Here is a 22,655-nt window from a genome sequence, read left to right on the forward strand (position 1 = left end):
AGAGAGTACTCTTCAAAAGAAGATATGCTAGCAGCAAATATATATATATATATATATATATATATATATAATTAATATTATGGAAGGATTGTCACACAATATTGTCTACAGAACACAACAGAATTTCGAAGCAGACACATTATTTCAGCCAGCACTGTTACGGCCAATGATTGTGAACTGTGGCAAGGTTGTTGTCTCAGCTGAGTTGCTACAATATTGGCTAAAATAGTGTGGCTGCATTTAATGTGAACATGGGTTTAAAACCTGAATAAGCCAATATGGAGAGAGCTTTTTATTGAATGTTTAAACAAATTGTTGAGCTTTTTAAATGTTGTAGTTTTTCTTTTTATTGATAGGCTTATTTTGAATTGAAAAGTCATTCACACGAACAGAGAGTAACACAATATAATTTCACAAGAGAATGCAGCTTAAATATTATAAAAATATATATAAAGAACATATATAAATTGATATATATATGTGTGTATATATATATATGCACATACATGCACAGGTTTGTATAGTAAGTAATCGTGTGTTTGTGTGGGTGTGTGTGTGTCTCATGCATATGCCAGTAGTAGAAAAATAGTGTTGCAAAGCGTCATCAGCCCATTTCTGATTATCATCTTTTTTTTTGTATTTCGCAGCTGCTGGGAAATTTACATTTAAGATATTTTTAAACTTTGGTATTAAACTAGATTTATGCTTAAGTATTAATTAATTTACTTAATGCTAAAACTACAAAACGGTTACCATATATTTAAGAGGGGATGCGGGAGCTTAAAACGAATAGTTGTTGTTTGCTCTTCATTGCAAAGCACCGTTATCGCCTATCGTATATCGATTATCGATTATCGATTGCCACACACTCTGAGCGCAGTTAAAGGCTTTTGTTGTTGTTGTTGTTGTTGTTTTCGCTTGGCACTTGTCTCTCACGCCTGACACTTGCAGGTCAGCTAAAGGGGGGAGGGGTTTTTCCAAGGGGTCAGCTCAGTGGCCGGCAATGCCATTGACCTGATGTGTGGGCTCCAAATAGGGCGTGGTTATAATATCCCCAGCATTCGACTTGCTGCGCGTTACCAACATGGGCGTCTTCGGCTTGGGCGTCTCCGTTAGCTTGATCTTGACGCGTCCAGTCTCTGGCGAATAGACGGGCGAATAGCGGCCGGATTTGGGTGAGGAGGGCAAGTAGGCGCCATCCGGTTCATTGTTGTTGTTATTATTGTTGTTGTTGTTGTTGTTCTGCTCGCCGGCGGCCTGGCCCTGTGGATGCTGTGCGTACTTGGAGGCGCGCGGCGACTGCGGTGTGGGATAACGCGGTGTGATGGGATAGTATTCATGTGGTGCCGCCGGATCAGCGCCAGCAGCGACGGGTTCATTGATGGTGGGCACCTCCTTGGCATCGCCGTTGGCAGTGCCGTTGCCATTCAGCAGCGGCTGCTGCCCAGCCCCATCCTTGCTATCGTACGGCTTCTTGCCGTTGCCGTTCACAATCTGTGCCTCGTCCAGCTTGGTCTTCTCACCTATCAAGGGTGAGTGCTCGTGGCCGTTGCGTGCCAGCGGCTTACCCAGATTGGTCTTGTCCATGTCCAGCAGTTCCGTTTGGCGCTGCGCCTCGGCGTCACGTGCCGCCGCATTGTTGTTGTACTTGCAGCGTTTGATGGCCACGAAGAGTATCAGACCCAGGACAATGAGCGCAATGACGCCCAGCAGGAAGTAGATGGCATTGCTGTCATCCTTTTTGCCTATTTTGGCCGACAGTATGTCCTCGGAGGTCTTGTCCAGATCCAGCGGTCCGTCTGTGACCACATCCGTGGGCGCGCCCACATCCAGCTTGGTCTGCACAACCGGCACAATGACCTCCTCGCTGACCGGTTTGCCGCTGGCGTCCTCGAAGATGCCGATGTTCTTGAAAATGTCCGCCGAAGGCGTGGCCGGCTGCTCCACCGGCTTGTTGTCGTAGCTGTCGTCGTCGTCGTTTTCGTTGCTTACCTGTTCGGATCCGGGCGATTCTGGAGGCTCAAAGTCATCTGTGTTAATGGGATCGGAATGGATGGCGGGTATAATGAGGGCGCCGCCGCCGCTGCCCGAGCCCTCCTCGTCGGTGTCTTCCTCGTCGTGGGCGACTAATTGCTCTGTCTTGGGCTCCTCTGCAATAACGGGCACCGGCTCCGATGCTTGGTGGGCAACCAGTTCCATATTCATTTCGTTTAGATCGCCCGATCCCTCCACATCGCTCTGCACCGGCAGCGGTGGCGGTTCTGGTGCCTTCACGGACTTCTTGCCATCAATGACCAGATAGTCTTTGCCCAGTTCCTGTTCCTCGTCCTCCTGCTCGATAGAATCGGGCACGGGCTGATCACCCATCATCAGCTCGTTCTCGTCTATGTCCGAGGCATACCAGCCGCGCTGCTCCTTTTCGCAGACCTCGGACTGCTTCAGCTGCAGCCAGGGCTTGCCATGCGCCTCCGTGGGCTGGCTGCAGATGACGGGCTTCTCCATGTATACGTGACGCTCCTGCAGCCAGTTGCGCACCTCCAAGGTGCTGCACGAGCAATTGATGGCATTGTGGCCCAGCTCCAGCTGCTGCAAGTGCTGCAGATGGGTCAACTCCATGGGCAGGGACGTGATATCGTTGTGCTGCAAATTGAGAACCTGCAAATGTTGCGGCAGCTTCACCAGCTTGGCGGAGGTCAAGCGATTGTGCTTGAGGTTCAGCTTCTTGATGCGCTTGCTCAAATGGCCCAACTCGTGCAGTTCGTTGTGCGACAAGTCCACGGAGGTCAGGTTGGGCAGCATGTTCAGCACATGGCCCAAACGCGTCAGTCCCAAATACGACAAGTCTATGGAATGTATGGGCACGCCAGCTCGCAGCGGCTGCTCCGACAGCTTCAGTCCTTTGGTACTGTTGCACTTGGCATGCAACAGCGGTTTGTGCGTGTGCTGCGACAGCGAACAACTGCAGTCCTCGGGGCAGTAAAACGCGGGCGTTCCAGCTACGGCTGCTGCTGCTGCTGCTGCACAAATGCACAGCAACAGGGCCAGCAAAGCGGGCAACAAGTTTATGCGGCGCTCCATGGCTGACTGGGTTGGGAAGATCTAATTGCTTGGTTCGCGCTTAGCTGCAAAGGAACCGAGAAAAAACAAACTCGAATTAGTTAAACGGAGTCAGGCTGTTGGCGCAGTTCCGAGTACCTCTGGGCAACGACAATGCAATGGAAACTAAAGGTGTCTAGTTGATTCCACGAGCTTTGATCGCGAGCTAACAAAAAATCGCAGGTTGCGTCATATTTGCTAATATATCTCTCTCCTCTCTCTCTCACTCTCTGTCTCTCTTGTATGTCCCTCTATCTATCAATAGTCGCTATCGTGCTTAGATTTCTTTATCGCTTGTCCGTTGGTTAAGCTTGGTCGTTATCTCCGCTCGGGTAATTAATATTTGTTTTTTTTTTTTTGTCATTTTATTGATAAGTTCTTAAGTTCGACACGATAATTTTGGCGTGGACTGTGACATCAGCAACAACTCAAGCACCTGACACACGCGAACGCACTGCGGAAAATTATTTCGTGAGTCAGTGTTGAGAACTAGGAAGAGATACGTCAGAATGAGCACGACAAAAGGAAAAAATTCAAGTAAAATTCTAGTAGTTTAAAAATAGTGTAAAATAACTTTGCACTATGTATTCATCAAATGTATAAGTTCTCGGGGAATGCCCAGAAGAGGGTCTCAGTAGTGGAAGAAAATGTGAACTCATTTCGGGTTCTATAATAAAGCATTCATTGAGTAAAATATTGTTGATGGCCTGTAAAAAGTTACTTATCAGTAATCGAAGCCAAAGAGATATTTACTTTAATAAATTCTGTTTAATTTAAATGACATTCGTTGATTTTTAATCAATGTAAAAACCCGAGAGATTGAATAAATATAATAATGTTTCATTATTTGGAATTGGGTTTTCATTTATATAAACCAGACCAGATGTTCAGAGTCTCAGAAGGGTCCAACTATATTATTTTAATCTTCCATGAATTCATGCAAGGAATTTGGCAATAAAAAATTATGTGCTAGGGATCGCACGAGCGAACAAAAACTCTCTCTAAAAAAAATACAAAGCAAAAGAAAGCACTTTTCCATCAAATGTTTGTAGGGTATATAAGTTTTCTATGTGTTTTTCTTAGAACGAGACATGAAGTTCGCACTTATCATTCAACTATTCATGATTTTCTCAATTATCAGTGAACTATGACGCAAATGAATTATCTATTTATATATAGTTAAACGATTATATTTGGTTTTAACTATTGTTATTAATTTGAGCACTTGAATTTGACAGGCTTTAACCATCTATCACATGACTTTCACTCTATTGCCTGGCCCAAACTCTTAATTAAGTAAATCACCTGTCAGCATTTGTCTCTTAAAAAGCTCAACTAGTCAGCTACCCACACACATGCACACATACACACACACACACGCATGCACATACACATACTGTTACACGCTTACAACAGATTGAGATTAAAAGCGAGCCGCTTGTTAGTTTGACCACGTCGGAGGCAGCTGCCTCACCCGACCTCAACCCCTTAACTCAGCCAGGCGCACACTAAATGGGTTTGATCTTTATCTCCATGTGTGTGTGCGAATATGTGTATCTGTGTGTTTGTGTGTGTGTGTGTGTGGGCATTTATTAGTTGAGCTACGCAAACTGATTGACGTCTGTCTCGTGGCTGCAATTTAAGTGCAACTCGCGCTCTTCCTCAGCAGCAGCCGCGGCCGCAGTCGCAGCCGCAGTCGTCTGATAAGCCCAATCCGCAGCGTCTTTGACCGCAAAACTCTCGCATAACAATGAACAGTAATGCATATAGAGATACAGATACAGATATAGGTAAACTGATTGTTGCGCTCACACTAATCGACAAGACAAGTGCAACTGCACAAGCGCATCTGCATCTGGATGTGGAAGTATCTTATGGATGCAAAAGTATCTCTAGCTAAAATGGCAGCCGCCGCCGCCGTCAGCAATTTGCAATTTACAGCGAGGTGCACTTGAATAATTCAAGAGTTGACTAATTTCCATGGCCCCTAAAATTGGTCGCCTGCAGCTGACAATTTAGCCGGGCTTGGGATTCAAATTAAAGTGTGGCATCTATATGATTGTGCTTTATGCTCAATTTACATCAGCTGCAGCTAGAGTTACTTTTCATATAAACATATTTATATATATGTATTTATATATATATATTTATATATATCATTGCCTATAGTAATTAACAGTAATTATCGGTTGACACTCGCCTGCTTCGTTTGTGCAGCGTCATGCTGATTTACATATCCAGGTACGATTTAACTTGAACCAGCTTTAAACACATTCACAATTTTAATTGTGAACAAAAGCAACTAACTAAGATTAAACACATTTGCAGACTCTGGTTAATATGTTTGAAAATCGTTCCTAGAACTAACGAAGAAATCGGTAATGCCCGACTGGAGATATCCAGAAGCCAGCGCAAAGCTTTTCAAATGCATTAAATGTCATTCATTGAAATTTAAAAAGAATATAATGAAAATTAACGTGGCTGCGGCTTATTATAGAATGTCATTTACTAAGGCCATTTCTGTGTTAATTTAAAACGCTATTTAATAATATTGTTGAATATTTATGAACAATTTTGAGGGACAATACATTCAAGTCTTTAATGCATTTAATAATTTAGTCAACTTTAATAATAATGTCAGTGCAGGTTATGAGTTCGAATCCATACACTAGCTAAATCGCCAACTGCCGCTCAAAATAACTAATTGAAATATCTGAAAATAGGTAAAGTGTTATAGTTTATATTGCATAAAGATAGGGTAACAGTTAGTTGGACAGAACAACTCAGCCGGCCTTGCTGATACGGGGTGTGCAATACTTCCTGGCAGAACAGGGCAAAGCTTTGCTAGCACCCCAAGGGCGCACAACATTTTGGGCAACAGTGTGCACAGCGGCGCGCCAATATGCGACCAATTTGGTTTTTTTTTTCCAAAATAAATGCGGCCGCATATGCAGCAGCAGCTGCTGGTGAGAAGGGCCGCAATCGGTGGCACAGACATAATTAAGGCACAATGTGATGCGGGGCTGAGGCCAGGCAGGCAGAAAATGCCAACTGGAAATGAGGCGGCACACACACAAATGCAAATTGCAAGACTGAGATACAAATGTATCTGAGCGAGTGTCAGGCTCAAGGTCAGGCTGTCGGCCGTAAGCTGCAGCTGCCGTTGCAGATGCTGCTGTTGCTGTTGCTTGGCATGTGGAAAAGTGGTCTTAACAAATTGTGTCATTGCGTTCGGTTAAACATGGCCAACAACAACAAAAACGACAACAACAACAAATCACAAATGTCTTCTTCAAATGGCCTGCTGTTGACAAATTGCTGTTGTGTCTTGGCCAAAAGACTTTCACCCTCTGCAAGCTGCAAGCTCAGTTTGCCGCGGCGGTGGCATATTTATCAAAATCTGTCAATTTGCTGAATTTCAATGGTTTTCGCCATTTTCGGTTGCCCACCTGTTTGGCCAGGTTCGCGCAGTTGGCGCTAAATTGCAATTAAAAGCGCTTAATTGCATTTAACGAAAGAAGAGAAAAAAATAAACAAAAAGGTTTCTTATCATAATTTGATCGTGATTTCACTTAATTGACTGCGTTCTCACACGTGCGCTTTTAAAAAAAAAAGCTACAGACAGGAAGCTGAAATTAGCCAGCGGCAGGGCAAGAGGTCGGATTTGAATGCGGGCTGAGAGAAAAACACTTGACTGCCAAGTGGCATTTAATGGCGTTTACAACTTAGAACAAATATTTTTTCGCAAATTGAAAGAAATGAGCGACAACAACAACAACAGCAAGAAGAAGAATATTAGCATTAGCATTAAACTTAAATGATGACAAATGCGCCTAACCTTGACTCAGTGCGTCCACAAACCGAAATAAAGAAGCAACCACATTAGCAAAAGAAATACGTAAAATGTTATTTGAAATTATAGGCATTTAAATACCCTGTAAGTCATATTCTACAAGTTGGGCAACTGTGCTGCCATTTTAGTATTTTGACTCAAAATTGTACAATCAACAATATTATTAAATAGCATAATAAATTTAAGCAGAAATGTGCTGAGTAAATGACTTTCTAAAATTAGCCGCAGCCAAGTTAATCTTCATTATATTATTTTTTAATTTATGTGGGCACCAAATTTTTTTAATTTAATACAAATTTCATTAAAGCAAAAAATCCCAAAATAAAAATGACATTTTATGCAGTTGAACACGAGGGGAACAAAAAAACTGGTTGTGTGACGACAGGCAACGGATTTATGGAGTAAATATTCTGTACAATTTAATAAGGAGCAGGCATACTTTATGTGAAATTTGGATAGAGCGAAAAACAAACTAATAAATAAACCAATTTGTATATTTGAAGAGAAGAGAAATGCGACTTCTTGTTTTTTTCGATATTAGCTAAAAGAGAGATAGAGAAAAGAAATTCTAGATAGGACCAATCTACAAGGTATATTGTTACAGGGTATCAAAAAGGAGCGTTCGGTATTTCCTTTGTTCAACGCGAACGTTTGTCGGTCAATTTTTGATGCCCGCAAAAAAAAAACAAAAATTGGGCAAAAATGATGATATATAACACAGATTCGTCATTTCTTTTGTGCGGGTCTGGATACGAGACACTCGCACGCACACATTGATAGAAGGGTAGGCAAATATATATATTGAGTACTATATGCATATGTATATCATATGGTAAGTGGAATTAAGTGTTGAAAAAACACGAAAAAGAATCGTAAAAATTGAAATCATATTGCCCCAGTATACGTGCGTGTATGTGCTTGTATCTGTGTTTGTGTATGTGTGTGTGTATTTAAATTTGTGCAAATCTGTTTTTTATAGTCACATTTAAATCGTGTTCACCGCGCGCCGTTCATATATTATGTATATAATATAATAAATATATTTTTATTTGTTTTTTTGCAAATTTTATTTGTCTAGCGGTTTATAAATAAAACGTTAGCTAGAATTACTCAACCTTAGCTTTATTTGGCGGCTATGCGTATTGCCAAATGCATATGCAAAAAAAGAAGCTACAGTGAGCGACAAAAGTGCACGTGCCATATATATAGTAAATATTATTCTTAAATGGGGCTTAATGTTTATGTGTCTGAATATGGTTTGAACTGTAAATTCAGCGCGTTACTTTTACCGTTAACATTTGGTTCGGTTTATTGAACTATGGCGTATTCTTCCATTTCGCTGCCATTTACTTTCAAGATACTCATTGAAATCTGGTGAAGCGGGTATGATGGAACTTCTGAAACAATCCCATAAGTCTTCTTATGCCCCGCACTGATCGCGTTTCTTTCAATAATCTGCCAAATATAGTTTGCGGTTTTACTTATTTGTTTTTTCTAATTTTTCGACCTAGGATATCGCCTAGTCGTTCAATCAGGCCTAGAGCACTCTTACTTATTTTCTCTTCACCCTTTTTCTCTCTTTCTCTTGCTATTTGTATTTTTTTTTGTTGTTTCTTCACTTTTGCTTTGCTTTTGACCGCGTTTACGCAGGCGAAATGATGACGCGCAGCAATTAAAACATCAGGTGATTTCGTTGTCTTACCTGCGCGTATATAATAACACACACGGGCACACACATATGTATGGATTATAAGACAAACTCGTCGCTTTGTTGCTAAGATGACGTCTAAGCCATGCAGCGAGCGGCGCGTCTCATGACTCAGTCAGCTGGCCAAATGAAGCTAGGCCAAGTCGAAAGCTGTCATTCACAATGCAAAAGTTAAAAATAAAAATTGAATATACAAAAAAAAATATAAATGTAAAAAATATAAATAAAAGTCGACTAGCACAAAGCGCGGCGGTTCATTCAAGGCGAGGCTGTGAATTTTACACAGTCATGTCGTCATAGAAAACCAGCTGCGAGCAATTCGCGATAGCTTGTGGGCAGGTAGACACATACACACATACATAATACACACACACACACAAACATACCATACACTCGCGGCACGCTAAAGACAATTAGCATATTCCAATTTTGTTTTGTTCTCGATCTCTAGCCTAGCACTGAGCTCATTACCTCAGGAAAAAAAAAACAACAAGAAAAAGTGCTCAACTGCAATCGTCTGGGGGTCTAATGACCCAATTCGTTACGGCAACCTCCCCCCACCCCCTTTCCATTATGAAAATATTATCAATATGCCAATTTGGCAAAGTCGGCTTCAATTTGCCAATTAAGCATATTCGTAGCGACGCTGCGTACGGTCTGGCAACGCCAATCGAGTGCAAATGAGCCTTACTTAAAGTAGCAACTTTTTATTAATAAAAAGTAAAGAAAATACTAAGTCACAGCGCAAGTGTTTTATTGATTTCCACGAAAAGTAAGCAGCACATAAATAAATAATAATTAAAAGCAGCAGAAATGTATCTTTAAGATACATTCGTAACTTAAATGTGAGTCGAGCAATGGGGGCAGCTCCACAGCAAAAAGCAAACGGCAAAAAGCAACAAAAAAGCGCAAAGCATAAGCGAAAAAATAATGTGAATTATGCAAAACGTGTTGCTGCCCGCCCAAAAGCCAAGAAATCTCCACACCAAAAAATATAAAGCGAACAAAAAAAAAAAGAAATGAAGAAAACGTGGGCCCCACACCTGAAGTCAATGCACCAACAAAAAAAAATAATAGCACCAACTGCCCAAAGAGACAGCTGCAGCTCTCACATTACGCATGCGCCCTGTTGCCTGCCCATTTGCTGGACACACGATTTCCATTGAACTTGAACCCCAAAAAGAAATCGAGAGATCGTTGCCGAAATGAAGCATAAACTTAACACATTTAAATATCCAAAGTGTGCTCTTTTATAGCTTTGATTATTTAATTTCCGATTTGATCGCATAAGCTCACATTACGCATTCGCCCTGTTGCCAGCCCATTTGTTGGGCAAACATTTCCATTGAACTTGAACCCCACGCGAAATCGCGAGATCGCTGCCAAAATGTATACAAAAATTGAGAAACATTTTCCCTCCCATTCGCCTCGCTCTTGCCATTTTGGCCAGGTGCCAGCAGCCGTTCGGCGGGCATGAAAAGTATATTGACAATTCCCCATAAAACTGAATCATGTCGGATTATGGCATTTGTAAAATTTCAATCTATAAAAAACCTGTTAACCAAACGTTCATGGAAATAACGCGTAAAGTACAATATATGATTCACATTAAAAGCACAAATATTTAATTATCAAATGCAGGATTTAAAGAGTTATCGAAAAGTAAGCGAGAAATAAGAAAAAAACCCAAAACATAATTTCTTATTAGTCGGGAATTAAAAGCAGAGAAAGTCTCGGCCAGCAATTAGAAAGGTAAATGTAAGCGCTAACTGTTTACCCCTCACATTTCACAATTTACATACGCAGCACAAAAATAAACTGTATATTTCACTATGTGTACTGTGAATAAAAGCTTGTTATCTAAATAAATGAATAAAAGCTTATAAATATGAATAAATACTTATTAAATAAAGAAATATTTAATCGATTCTTTTATATAAACATCTTAAGCTTGACGATTCATCTGGAATATAGTTAACATTTTATCTAGATTGTAATTTATTCTCAGGGTCTTTTAGGCGATTATTGTAAACAAGCCTTTTTATATCAAATCTTTAATGGGGTTAGGATATTGCTTCAATCGAGTAATATTCCTTTACTTGCCAAATCTCAGCCTCAAACTTAAAGTTAAATAAACTTCAGAAAATACAATTTTAAAAAACATTCGTGTGCACACTTTTAGCAGACACTGTTTAATGTACTTTAGCCTTGGGCATGAAATCTAGCTAAAATATCTCAAGTATTTGCAAACATTTTGCAACATTTTCAACTGCAATTCTATTTGCTATTCGACAAAATATGTTTTTGCAGGCGAAAAAAAAGGGAAAATATCTGCAAGTGCGACACATTTGAAAAAGCATGTGAAACCTTTCTCGCATGGAGACTGACCACAAGGCACATGCGATCCATTTGGATGCAGTGCAGCAGCCAGGAGAAAGGCAACAATTCAATATAAAAACTTGAACATTTCTTATTAATTCAGTTTTGACTAAGAGTCCGGTTATGGCCACGTCTGTGTGTGTGTGTGTGTGTGTGTGTGTGTGCAAATCTCGCGCACGAACGCCCACAACAAAGTTTGGCGACGCCAACGTATCTCATTGTCATTTGTATGCACAGATGATGATGATGATGATGATGATTTGTTTGTAGACAAGAGCACGTTGATTAGCGCCAAATGGGTTTGCACTTTGTCGACACATTTCCCGAGACTTTGCATTGGGCGCCAACCGGCCAGACTGCCGTCTGATCACTTGGCTGTTTCGTAATCCCAGCTCCTAAGTAACCCATTGTGTGTGTGATCAACAATTGAATATAGGGTATTAAAACGGCTTAAGTGTAACTAACAGTTCGTTTAATGGCAATCAAATGCTAGAAACTTCTGATCTTAACTGGGATCTAATCTTTGCCTTTGTTATGTGACATTTTTTTTTGTATATATATAAAACACTAAAAATTCAGCTAATTTCTGCTGATAAGATTTGAAAGATCTTATCTCAACAATAGAAATATATAAAGATCTATTTATTATCATGATAGATAAGATATAATGCATGTGATTAGACATTCAAATAAATATAGGTATATATCTATATATACTATTTTTATTCGTTTGAATATGTGCTTAAAGTATGCAACTGACTGTGGATTTGAACCAGCAACCTTACGCTGTTCCTATAGCTGCATTCGATAAAAACATCATTCAACATTTTCTAGTTAAAAACCGCTTTCGTAACCTCACGTATTGCCCCACATTAAAGGATAAAAACGTACTTATAACTATCTGTTAATTAAAGACTATCACATCGAACTATCTTAAAGATCTTCGCTCCAATCATAACTAATTAGATTTATTACCTGGATCAAAGTGCACAGCAATGACAATCAAGTATCAATTAGCTAGAGACATGTAATCAATAGAAGTATCTATTTGGAGTGTTTGTTCAGTTCCTCAAGGAAGCGCGGCACTGAGCAAATTGACATTTCATTGAACTTTTGCTGTGTTCATTTAAATCCGAGTTACGTGCCACAAAGTCAGCGGCTAATCAATGCCATATAATTGTTAACATTTTCAACAAGTTATCGAACCAGACTCGCGCCACGTTCGCGTAATTAGTAAGGCAGCAAACGAGATATAGAGAAGCAGATACATCAACAGCCACAGATACAGATACATCTATACAAGCTCAGATACATGTTCATACTAATAGTTAGGCTAAATTACTAACCGCTGCTGCGTTAATTGACGAACAACGAACGAACAAATGGGCGAATGGACAACAGAATGTGGTTGGATGCGGTTCCGGGGGTTTCCAAGTAGGGAGTCGGATAGATTTTTGGGCGACAATTTGGAAAAAAGACAACAACAAATTAATTGAGTAAAACAAAGCTCAACTTTTGCGTGGGTTTTCTCATCATCATCTTCTTTGAGCGTGGATCGAGCCGTGCCGTTCGATCTATTGCGTGGCGACTATTTTTAGCGGTTGCCAAGTCAAAAACCTTGTCACGATCCACAATGATTAACACTTCAACTGCTTCCGATTAAACTCGAACCGGGTCGTAGTAGTTACAGCACGAGGTTAATGCGAATTACGAACTATTTGCATATCATTTCAATGCCCAAAGCGACATTGATTAATTGCATTCGTCGCACAGCAGCCGAATTAAATAATTTCGTTTCGTTTTCATTTTCATTTCGATTTCGATTTCAATTTTCAGTCAACAACAACAACAGCAGCAGCAATACAGTTTTCCAACATGCCATAAATAATCGAACTTCAGCGTGAAATTATTCGCCAATTGCACCTGCCAATGCGTTCCGCCGGACTCGTGTTGTCTGTCGTTAGCCGCATAGATATGTCGATATGTGGCCAACTATGTGGATAGGTGAGCGCTGGCAATGCTTACACTGCAAAACAAATATTGTGAATAATGCGAGCTGCCGCAATTGTGAAAAACGCGCCAACTTTAGGCATACAGAAAGCAGCTCAAAAATCGCCAGCACGCGTCTTTTTATTCTGTTAGATGGGTTGAATGAAAAAAAAAGTTGACTCATGATAAATTTCAATTGATTTAAAAACGAAAAAAAAGGGTCATCTTCGGCACGCCGAAAATGTACTACAATAGGGAGGCTAGTTCACGTAGATGTCGATACTAATCAAGAATATATATTCTTAATGGAGTCGGAGATGTCTCTTTCCATGCGTTACACATTTCGTGACAAAACCATAATACCCTCTGCTAGGGTATACAAATATTGACATTTTCAGCAACTTTTTGTAGCACAGTGTAGTTGGAGGAAACACGTGCAGACAAAACCGCACGACCGTCCATTGCTGTGGCACACAAGTGGAAGGCCAGCCAGAGGAACAGCCTCAACAGACACACACACACACACAGAGGCAACAGGTAAGTGCAGAACCTGGACAAATTAGCCTGCGGTTAGGTTTTGGTAGCATTTTAATAAACTATGCATAAATATATTGTATCTGTATCTGTCGATGGGCACAAAAGCGCAGCAGATCGTCTGAACCGAACGTCTGTTGCGGCTGCTGCGGCTGCCGTGTTGTGCCTCCTCGACTTGCCACTTGGCAGTTGACACGTTAAGAGCACGCACCTTAAGTGGGCAACGTGCTATGTGCAGGGGGGTGGGCCAACTTCCAGCCGGCGGCAATTGGCAGTGGCTGCCGAGCGCTTTAAAGCAATGGAAAATAAGCAAAGCAAAGGCCACGAACAAGGCAGCGTCATTTGACAGTTATGACCACTTGTTGCTTTGGCTTTTAGACCAACTTTTGCCGGCCGGCCGGCCGGCAGCATGGTCGAGGGTGTACGGGGGCGGGCATAACAAAGGCAATAGCAAAACTTTTAGCTGTCTGGTTTTGGCCAACTGGTTTGCCTGATGATAATTAACCCGATCATCATGATGTTGCAGTTATTGTTGTTGTTGTTGTTGTTGCCATTGGCGAGGCTAACGATGCGTTTTGGAGTCGCCACCAAATTGGCGGAGCTCAAGATTTTATACCCTGCAGTCATTAATAACAGGTTTAAGGGGTATCATGATTTTATGCGAATTTATGTAAGAGACGGAAGGAAATATGTGCAAGCTTGTAAAGTAGATCAAGTTCCTTCCAAAGAATCGATAACTTGACCCGTCTCCACAAAATCGATGACAAAGAACAAGTAGCACAATTTTTTATATGAGCTGCTCAGCTAGAATTTTGCGCTTACATTCGTACAGGGTATTTCCTAGTTGGGCTTAAAGCACTCTTGTTCGTTTTCTTTTTTTTTTGGCGAATTTAGTAAATGCCAATGCCAACAGCTCAATTTGGTGGCTCGAATGTGTTGCTGTTGTTTTATTTCTTTTTTGCATGCTAATGTGCGAGCTGTTTACCTTTTATAAGACATAAATGGACGCCGTTTCCTTCCAGAGCTGCAAAATAAAAGCAAGAAAATCATGTGAATTTCGCATGCACAAATCGAAAGTGCAGTCAGATATATATATACCATATACATATATATATATATAGACACAGACAGTGGCATTTGCAAGTCACATGTTGATTTGATTTTCTTACATTTATTTCAACTATTTTTTGTGCTGTGGCTGACTTTGATTTTAATTGTGTATAATTAGCGCTTTAATTGCAAGCGTCTAAATTCATTTTTAACGAACTTTGTCATTGCTGCTGCGTCTACTGCTACTGCTACTGCTACTGCTGACTGCTGCAGCTGCCTTCCATTATTAATTTAAGCCATTTGCAAAACTCAATTGCTGGCAATCACTTTTGGCAATGAAGTGTGAAAGTTTTGCTAAGCTAATATTACAAATGGGTGAAAATATAAAGAAAATCGACTGTGCGTAAACTCAGTCTAGGTGAAAAGTCTTAGTGATAAATCAAACTGATGAATTGAGCCTTAAATATATACTCAAAAGACAGCTACTCGCAATATTTGGAGTTTGCCTATAATTCCCAAGCTGTTAAGGCTTAAAGTCAACCTCATGCTTATAATTCGCAAGCAGTGCAAGCCTAGAATTTTGTTGAAAGAATGCACAAACTTCAATAAATTCCTGTGATTCCCAAGCGGTTACTGCTGGCACATAATAGAATATTTTAACTTAACTATTAAGGAACTGTTCAAGGAATTTTATTTCAAAGCTTTACTTGCGCTTACGCTTATAATTCTCAAGTGCTTTTAGTACACATGCTATGCCAATTATTATTAGACTTGAACAGTTCTTGTAATTCCCAAGCAGTGCCAGCAACAACTTTGCGTGCCAAACTCTTTTTTTATTTGTTGTCGCAATCGCTGCATTGGCAATCTTAGGCTTATTATATGCGTACAATGCGTGGGCACGCAGAGAATGCAATGCTTTTCCCATACAAATCACCGGCCTAATGAGCTGCCACAAAGGTTCGCACTAAAAATCGAGTGTTGAGGCAAAATTTGTTTATCTGCTTTTCTGTTCGTCGATTAATATGCGTCGAACGTGCTGAACATATTGTCACGTAACGCAACACACACAGCCCACCGTCGTAGTGGAACGAGCTGCAGATTACTCATACGCCACGCGGGCTCCACCGCAGGCAACAACCGCCATGCCATGCAATCGATCCGATCCGATCCGATCCGTCGACGGCGACGGCGACGGCGGCACAATTCAGTATCAGGGGGACTGCAGCCAACGCAATCGTAATCCCAGACGAGGTCGCAACGCTACACATTTGATGCCATTTCAAAACAAAAAACAAAAAATATATTAAAAATAAACGAAAAACATAACGCGCCTCATTCATGTATTTGCTCGTGTTTGTGCCTTTGATTTGCCTTTGCCAATTGACCGAATTGTTTGGCGTGGGCTATAAATATCCGCATGCAAATTTATTTCTCATTGATGAACTAATCAAACGATAAAAAACAGAAAAAAAGGTGTCCAGCACAGCTCAACACTTTTGAGAGTCACCTGTTTTTCCAGATGTAAACTAAGCCCTAGAGCTTCATTTTGAGAATAACAAAAATAAAAAAAATACGTTCAACAATTTCGCACTTGTTTACACAAAAAACTAAATAAGGTAGAGGAAGAAGAGAGACGCGGCACGTTTAGTTTAAGTATTTTTCAATAGGTAAACAAATATTTTAGTTAGGAAAGTATAGCTCTATGTAGTATCGTTTTAATACCCTTGCATAAGGTATTATTATTTTGTCACGAAATATGTAACGCATAAGACATATCCAACTCCCATAAAGTATATATATTCTTGATATCCTATCCTATTTATATATCTATATTATATCTTTCGGTGAGCTTCTTTCTCGTTTATTTTCGATTGAGATCATAGAGCAATATTTATTTATGTAATATGTTAAAAAGGGGCATGAGAGAGGCGAAAATTGAGCTTTGTAATCTTGTTTGACATAAACTTTCCTTAAAGAACTCAGTGACTGTTAGAAGTACACTTATAAATTTTGGTTTTATCAAATGAAAACTAAGACAAAAATACATATGCTGGAAAATCAAAAGAATATGTACAGTGAACAGCGTATCGACCAGTCGAGCAATCACTGTTACAGTGCTTTTACTTGTTTTCCGCTATCAGAGTCGGCGTCTGCTTCGGCTATGCTTATCTTATCGTATTGGGGGAAACGCTCGACATTTGCTAATTATAGATATGCCCGCCAACTCTGGAGAAGTCATGTGTGCACTTGGCGTTAAGCCCGGAATTTTATTTTGTTGCCACCAAATTTGAATGACAAAATGCACTAAAAGGCGCATAAACAGACATTCATGCCTCTCGAGCTAAAGCATTATTTTTATAGGATTAAGTTCAAATTGTTATTGTGGCTTTTGTTGTTGGGCAACTTTGTCATCGCGTTTGCTTTGATTGCGCGCTGATAAGTGCGTGTTGGCTCTTTATCGAAAACATAAAGAGCCCAATCATTTGTTTCTCATCCCAATTTGGGTTCTATCTAATGGGGGCAAGGTTGACAAAGGCCCGAATATAAATGGGCCGCCAGCAAATGCACAAAATACTTGTGTTTACACAATTTCTGTAGTTTTTCGGCTGTTCTTTTCGTAAATTTAATTTTTTTTTTTTTTAGTTTTGTTTTGTTGCATCGAATACATTTGCTGTCGGTTTCAGTTGCAAAGACGCAACAGAACACCAGAAACGGCAACTCGGGAAAATCGAAACTCCAGACTCTGGACGCCAGCCAATGCAAATGGACTGTGCGATAATCGGCGGCGCCTTAAATAAGCGATAAATTCAGGCGTGTATTGAGTGTATACAACTGAATATACACTGAGATATATTTAATGCATATATATATATGTGCATACACATATTGAATGTCAGTCTACAAAAGAACACACACAACACCCATCTACATTATTAAATCATGCAAGCTGCATATAAGTCCTCATTGTTTTTAATTATTTCATCATTTAATATATATAGCCCATTTTCAGAGCCTTCGATTGATGCGTTATCTGACTGACCCATTTATACTGACAACTGAACATTGAGGTTGCCGGTTCAAATCCTTGGCTGGTGTATGAATAATTTAAGATCTACTTAGTACTTATAGATTTTTAATCATAACCATCTTTTACCCTTCTGTGCTCTCCCTTTCTGTACAACCTTCCGGAACGATTGCATCAACATTTTTTGACTATAAGTAATTATTAGACGACTCAATCGGAAGTAATTTACACAAAAACAAAAAAAAACAGTTGATAGCAATTTCTTGAAAATTTGATAAGGTATTTTTACTACGAACTGAAGCACATATAAACAAGAAATTGAAAGCCTTTTAGGAAATTCAAGACGCAACTCTACTAGCACATTATTATATGTAAAATAAGGTAAAACCCCTTTTTACAGATCGCATCGTGACAGGCACATTAAAAGCGCTTAAGGCAAAAAATAAGGGCCATAAATTAGTCAATTAGCAAATGCGCCTCAAGATAAGCGGCTTCTGATCTATTTCAACAGTTCTCGAGGTGACGTCAAAGCTTGTGAGTTGGTAACTAGTGAAATTTGCACTACCCATAGCATGCGATAATGCAGCGACAGTAAACGTATTTTTCAACATTTCTTGTTTTTTTTTTTGCAAATATCACAAATATGGCCAAGATAAGAACGTTCAGCTACGGCGTCATCGATACAGTTCTCTTATGCTTCTTCTTGCTCGCCTTTGGCCGGGAGTTATACACACACGAATATTTTGCGGTTTGTGCGCTGAGTTATTGGCCATAAAAAAGTTTTCGTTGAAATTTGAACGCGCACTCGCACATTTCTGTGAATTATGCGCCACAAATTAGCACCTGTCTTGACTGCTACGACGAGTATCGAGTCTGTGTTTCACAGACATATATATACTACATATATACATGTGTAGTAGACTCGCATGTTCCAGCCAGCGACAACTGTTGCGTAATTTCCGCCTACACCTCCCAACGACCACGTCACATGTAAAATATATTATCTCGCCTCGGATTCTCAATTGGTTTTAACACCAACTGTTACTTGACATACACACTTTTTTTGGTTAAATGATTCAGGGCATATTCTTGAGAATTGGTTAAACTATTTGAAAATAATTTACAGCCAACATAAAAAGTGTAAACAAACAATTTACAAAGTAGCGCCCGATTGTGTAAAGCACATAATTGGTAGTCGGTAAAGTTAGCAGAAATGCAAGAATGTTTGCGCCACACACAACAAATAGATACAGAGATACACAGATATAGAGATACAAATAGATAAATAGCTGTAACTAAGCACCTACAAGTTGTGTGGTTTTCGTTTTTTCCTAGCTGTGCATGAATGAGTGTATCTGAGTGCAGACACAGGCCACTCACAAGCGAGTGCGTAGCTGTTAAAGATTTCACATGCACGTAAAATGCGTGCGTCAGTGCGTTTTCACAATATTATTATTATTCCCTGAATGGGTTAAAAGGCTATAAGGTATAAGGTATAAGGTATAAGGTATAAGGTATAAGGTATAAGGTATAAGGTATAAGGTATAAGGTATAAGGTATAAGGTATAAGGTATAAGGTAAGGTATAAGGTATAAGGTATAAGGTATAAGGTATAAGGTATAAGGTATAAGGTATAAGGTATAAGGTATAAGGTATAAGGTATAAGGTATAAGGTATAAGGTATAAGGTATAAGGTATAAGGTATAAGGTATAAGGTATAAGGTATAAGGTATAAGGTATAACTGCACTTGATTAGGAAGAAGAGCTGAGTCATTCTAGTTCGTCTACGAGAGAGAGAGAGAGAGAGAGAGGCAGCAATTTAATCATTTTTAATCCCACTTTTATGATATTCGAAAATAACAGTTTCTAAAATTAATTTGATGGACCAAAGTTATATATATATATATATACAGACAAAATATTTATCTTTAGGGTATCTGCTAGTCGCGCACTCCTGACTGCGACACTCTAACTTGTAATTGCTGCGAGTTCGCCAGGCAAGAGAGGTTTAATTTTTTATTGTTGCCACGGCGCTTAAGTAATTTTAAGTGGCCGCCGTGCTGAACCAAGGGGTTAAAGTAACCACTGTTTTCTTTTTTTTTATTATTATTAAGGTTTTGGCTTGTCTCGTCTGTCTGTTTCGTGGCTTTTGGCAATTATATAACTATATAACTGTTGCTGTCGCTTGAGAAACAGGGTCAAGTTTGGCCGCAGATCAGCGCCAAACCGCAAAAAGCAGCTCAAATGAAATTATAAAGGTAATAAAAGATACAACTGCAACGGAAAATTGCATAAACGATTGCGCATTTTTTTTTCTTTTGTAGTTGTCTTGTCCACTCTTAATGCATTGAATTGTGTCTATATGCATAGTAAATCTCACAAAGCACTCGATTTGTTTGCCTTATCACTGACTCAAAGGCTGCGACGGCATCAGACCTTGATCTTAGATAAGGCAGTTTGTGTCAATTTTTAATGCTATTTTTTTCTTTTGCTTTTTTTGTACTCACTGCACACACAAAGTTTAAATAATTTGTATAAATTTTGATGTTTTGCACTATTTAGAGCTATGTATCTGTCAGATACATTTGTATCTGCAGCGCTGCTGTGCGCCTGCTGATTTATGCACACAGCTTCTCGCTTGTTTATTTATATATAAATATATTTTCTAGAGTATAAATAGTTTTTGTTTTATGTATATATATATAAATATATATTGCACCGGCAAAATTTCAATTATCTTTTATTTCTTTGTTTTTTTTTTTTTTCTTTTTTTGGTTTTTTTGGGTTTTTATTTTTCACAGAAAGTCCTTCAACGCGTTTGTTGGCGCTCTTCAAGTTTGAAGATCTTTCGTTCTGGCTGCCTGCGCAACGACTGCGTCTGTCTGCGGCGTTCGCTATCAATTTTCGGCGTCGGCGCAAAAAAAAGATACAACAAAAAGAATTTCGAAAACGAGTCTGAAAGAGGCCGAGAAATGTCAACGAGAGCTGAACGCAAATGTGCAGAACGAAAGAAAGAACAAACAAACTAACTGCAGGCATCACAATAAATTGGCTCAATGTTTGTGGCTGTCTGTCTTTGATTTTGATTTTGATATATAGAGCATCTGCACGATACTTTTGCATCTGCCAGATACTTTCGCACATTTTTCATTTTCATTTCAACTTTAGCTTTTTGGTTTGCATTTAATTACCTAGCGAACACAGAGCGGGATTGAGGATCAACACTTGGGCTTGGGCTGATAAGCGGCCGAGTGGGTGGTTGGTTGGTTGATTGGATGGTTGTTCAGCTGCCTCTCACTTGGGCTGTGGTGACACACGCACACTCCACGGCTGGCGGAGCGGCACGACGATCGTAATGCGAATAATCTATATAGAGATTTAATACACCGCGTTCGACTGTCACGGCTGCGTATCGCGGCGAAACTAACTGGCCCTAGCGTAGCGCTGGCACACGCGACCGTCCGTTCGATGGAAAAGCTTAACGCCGAATAAAAACGCACCGCTAAAAACCTAAGCACAATAGCGGCAACTGAGCAAACCGAAACTGAAACTTCACCACCGGTACGCACACATATAAATACACTACGCCGGCTGAGCGGTAGAGCAGTAGCAGCAGAGAGTGAGAGAAAAAGAGAAAGACAGAGAGAGAGAGCAGACACAAAGCTACTGGAGCTGGAGTGAGCTTCGATGAGCAAAAAAATGGTTGATCTCGCCCGCTGAGCAAAAAAATTGGCAGTCGCTGTGTACCTAGGCATGTTACTCAATTCGCCGCAACGGAGCACGTGAAAAGCACACGCACACAAGCACACACACAGGCCTGGAGCTGGAGTGAGCTTCGATGAGCGAAAAACATGTTGATCTCCCTCGCTGAGCAAAAAAAATTGGCAGTCGCCGTCTGTCTCAATTCGCCGCAACGGAACACGTGGAAAGCACACACACACACACACACACACACACAGGCACACAGGCATACAGCTATAGGCCTGCGAAGTTATGAAATTTCAATAGTAGCTCGTGAGCAAATAACTCATTCACAATAGTTATTCTGTTATTGGCCAAATTTGCAAGAGTGCAAGCGAGAAAATGCTCGTGCAGGCTTATCACCAAAAAGAGAGCGTTTCAGAAAGAGGTGGAGAGTGGGCGAGTTGCTGTCATTAGCTGAGCTTTTGTCAATAATCTTATCATTTAGTTTTTTTTCGGCTTGCAAAACTCTGCTCACTCACACCTTATATAAATACCTGTGTGTGTATTTGGGCATAAAACTTTTGGGTGTTACACCCTATATGATATCTTATCACTGTCATATCTCGCTTTGCTGATAATACACGAATGTACTCTACACAGTTCTGTTGCAGTTTTGAGTAAATTTTTAGTTATACGATTTGCGTGTTCATACTGTCTGGCTAAGACTAGCTTTAAAGCTGGAGACAATAGAATACCCCCCAAAAAAAAAAACAAAACACGCAAAATTCTCTGCATGAGCTGCGTGGTTGGCTTTGTTTACGTTTTGCTGGGTTTCTGGGTCAAAGTTAGGGGTCATTTGGAGTTCATACATTGTTTTAGGCACGCACAGATACTTTCCCATATTGAAGGGTAACTCACCGAATTTGTATTATTTTTTTTTTTTTTGCTTTTGTCTCGAACTGCGGTTGAGGCAGCTGAGTGGCAAAACTTGTGTTAATACCAATGTTAAATATTTGATTTTGAATTTATCTTATCGCCATATCTTGCACACATTTCGAGAGCTCCAACATATACTCGAAATATACTCGATGATATCACCCGAGAATCAGACCCCGGACACCAAAATTTTCAGTCATAACTTTTGAATTAGTTCTTAGCACTTACCTGCATTTAGACTGGGCTCGTTTTTTAGCTGTTAATTAAATGGATTTTCGTTTTAAATTTAATTTAAGATTTGTGTTTAATTTCAGCTCGTTCGCGTAATGTTCGTCTGGCACTTGTGTCTTATCTCATCCACAAAAAATTCGTCTTTTCTTTAATCAGACTTATTATACACT

At 40.0% G+C, this 22,655-nt stretch overlaps 1 protein-coding gene and 1 long non-coding RNA gene across 3 annotated transcripts in view; both read right to left on the bottom strand.

The window, feature by feature from the left end:
- The window catches only part of LOC116650862 (uncharacterized), a 41,378-nt gene that overhangs the window by 13,254 nt on the left and 5,469 nt on the right, over nt 1–22,655 (bottom strand). The gene's annotated exons all lie outside the window — the stretch shown is intronic.
- Nucleotides 613–21,150, bottom strand: wdp (Leucine rich repeat protein windpipe). 2 transcript variants are annotated; one of them, XM_070209658.1, is made up of 3 exons: nt 20,826–21,150; nt 14,545–14,583; nt 613–3,122 (listed from the first exon to the last, which is right to left on the bottom strand). In XM_070209658.1, the coding sequence occupies exon 3, from the start codon at nt 3,076–3,078 to the stop codon at nt 991–993; it is 2,088 nt and encodes a 695-aa protein (XP_070065759.1). In that variant the 5' UTR covers nt 3,079–3,122; nt 14,545–14,583; nt 20,826–21,150; the 3' UTR covers nt 613–990. The 2 variants fall into 2 exon arrangements, with proteins under 2 accessions (XP_070065759.1, XP_002059902.1); XM_002059866.4 differs by lacking the exon at nt 14,545–14,583 and having other exon boundaries at nt 20,826–21,149.

The sequence above is a fragment of the Drosophila virilis genome, chromosome 5, assembly GCF_030788295.1.
Source record: "Drosophila virilis strain 15010-1051.87 chromosome 5, Dvir_AGI_RSII-ME, whole genome shotgun sequence".
Taxonomy (NCBI): Eukaryota; Metazoa; Arthropoda; class Insecta; order Diptera; family Drosophilidae; genus Drosophila; species Drosophila virilis.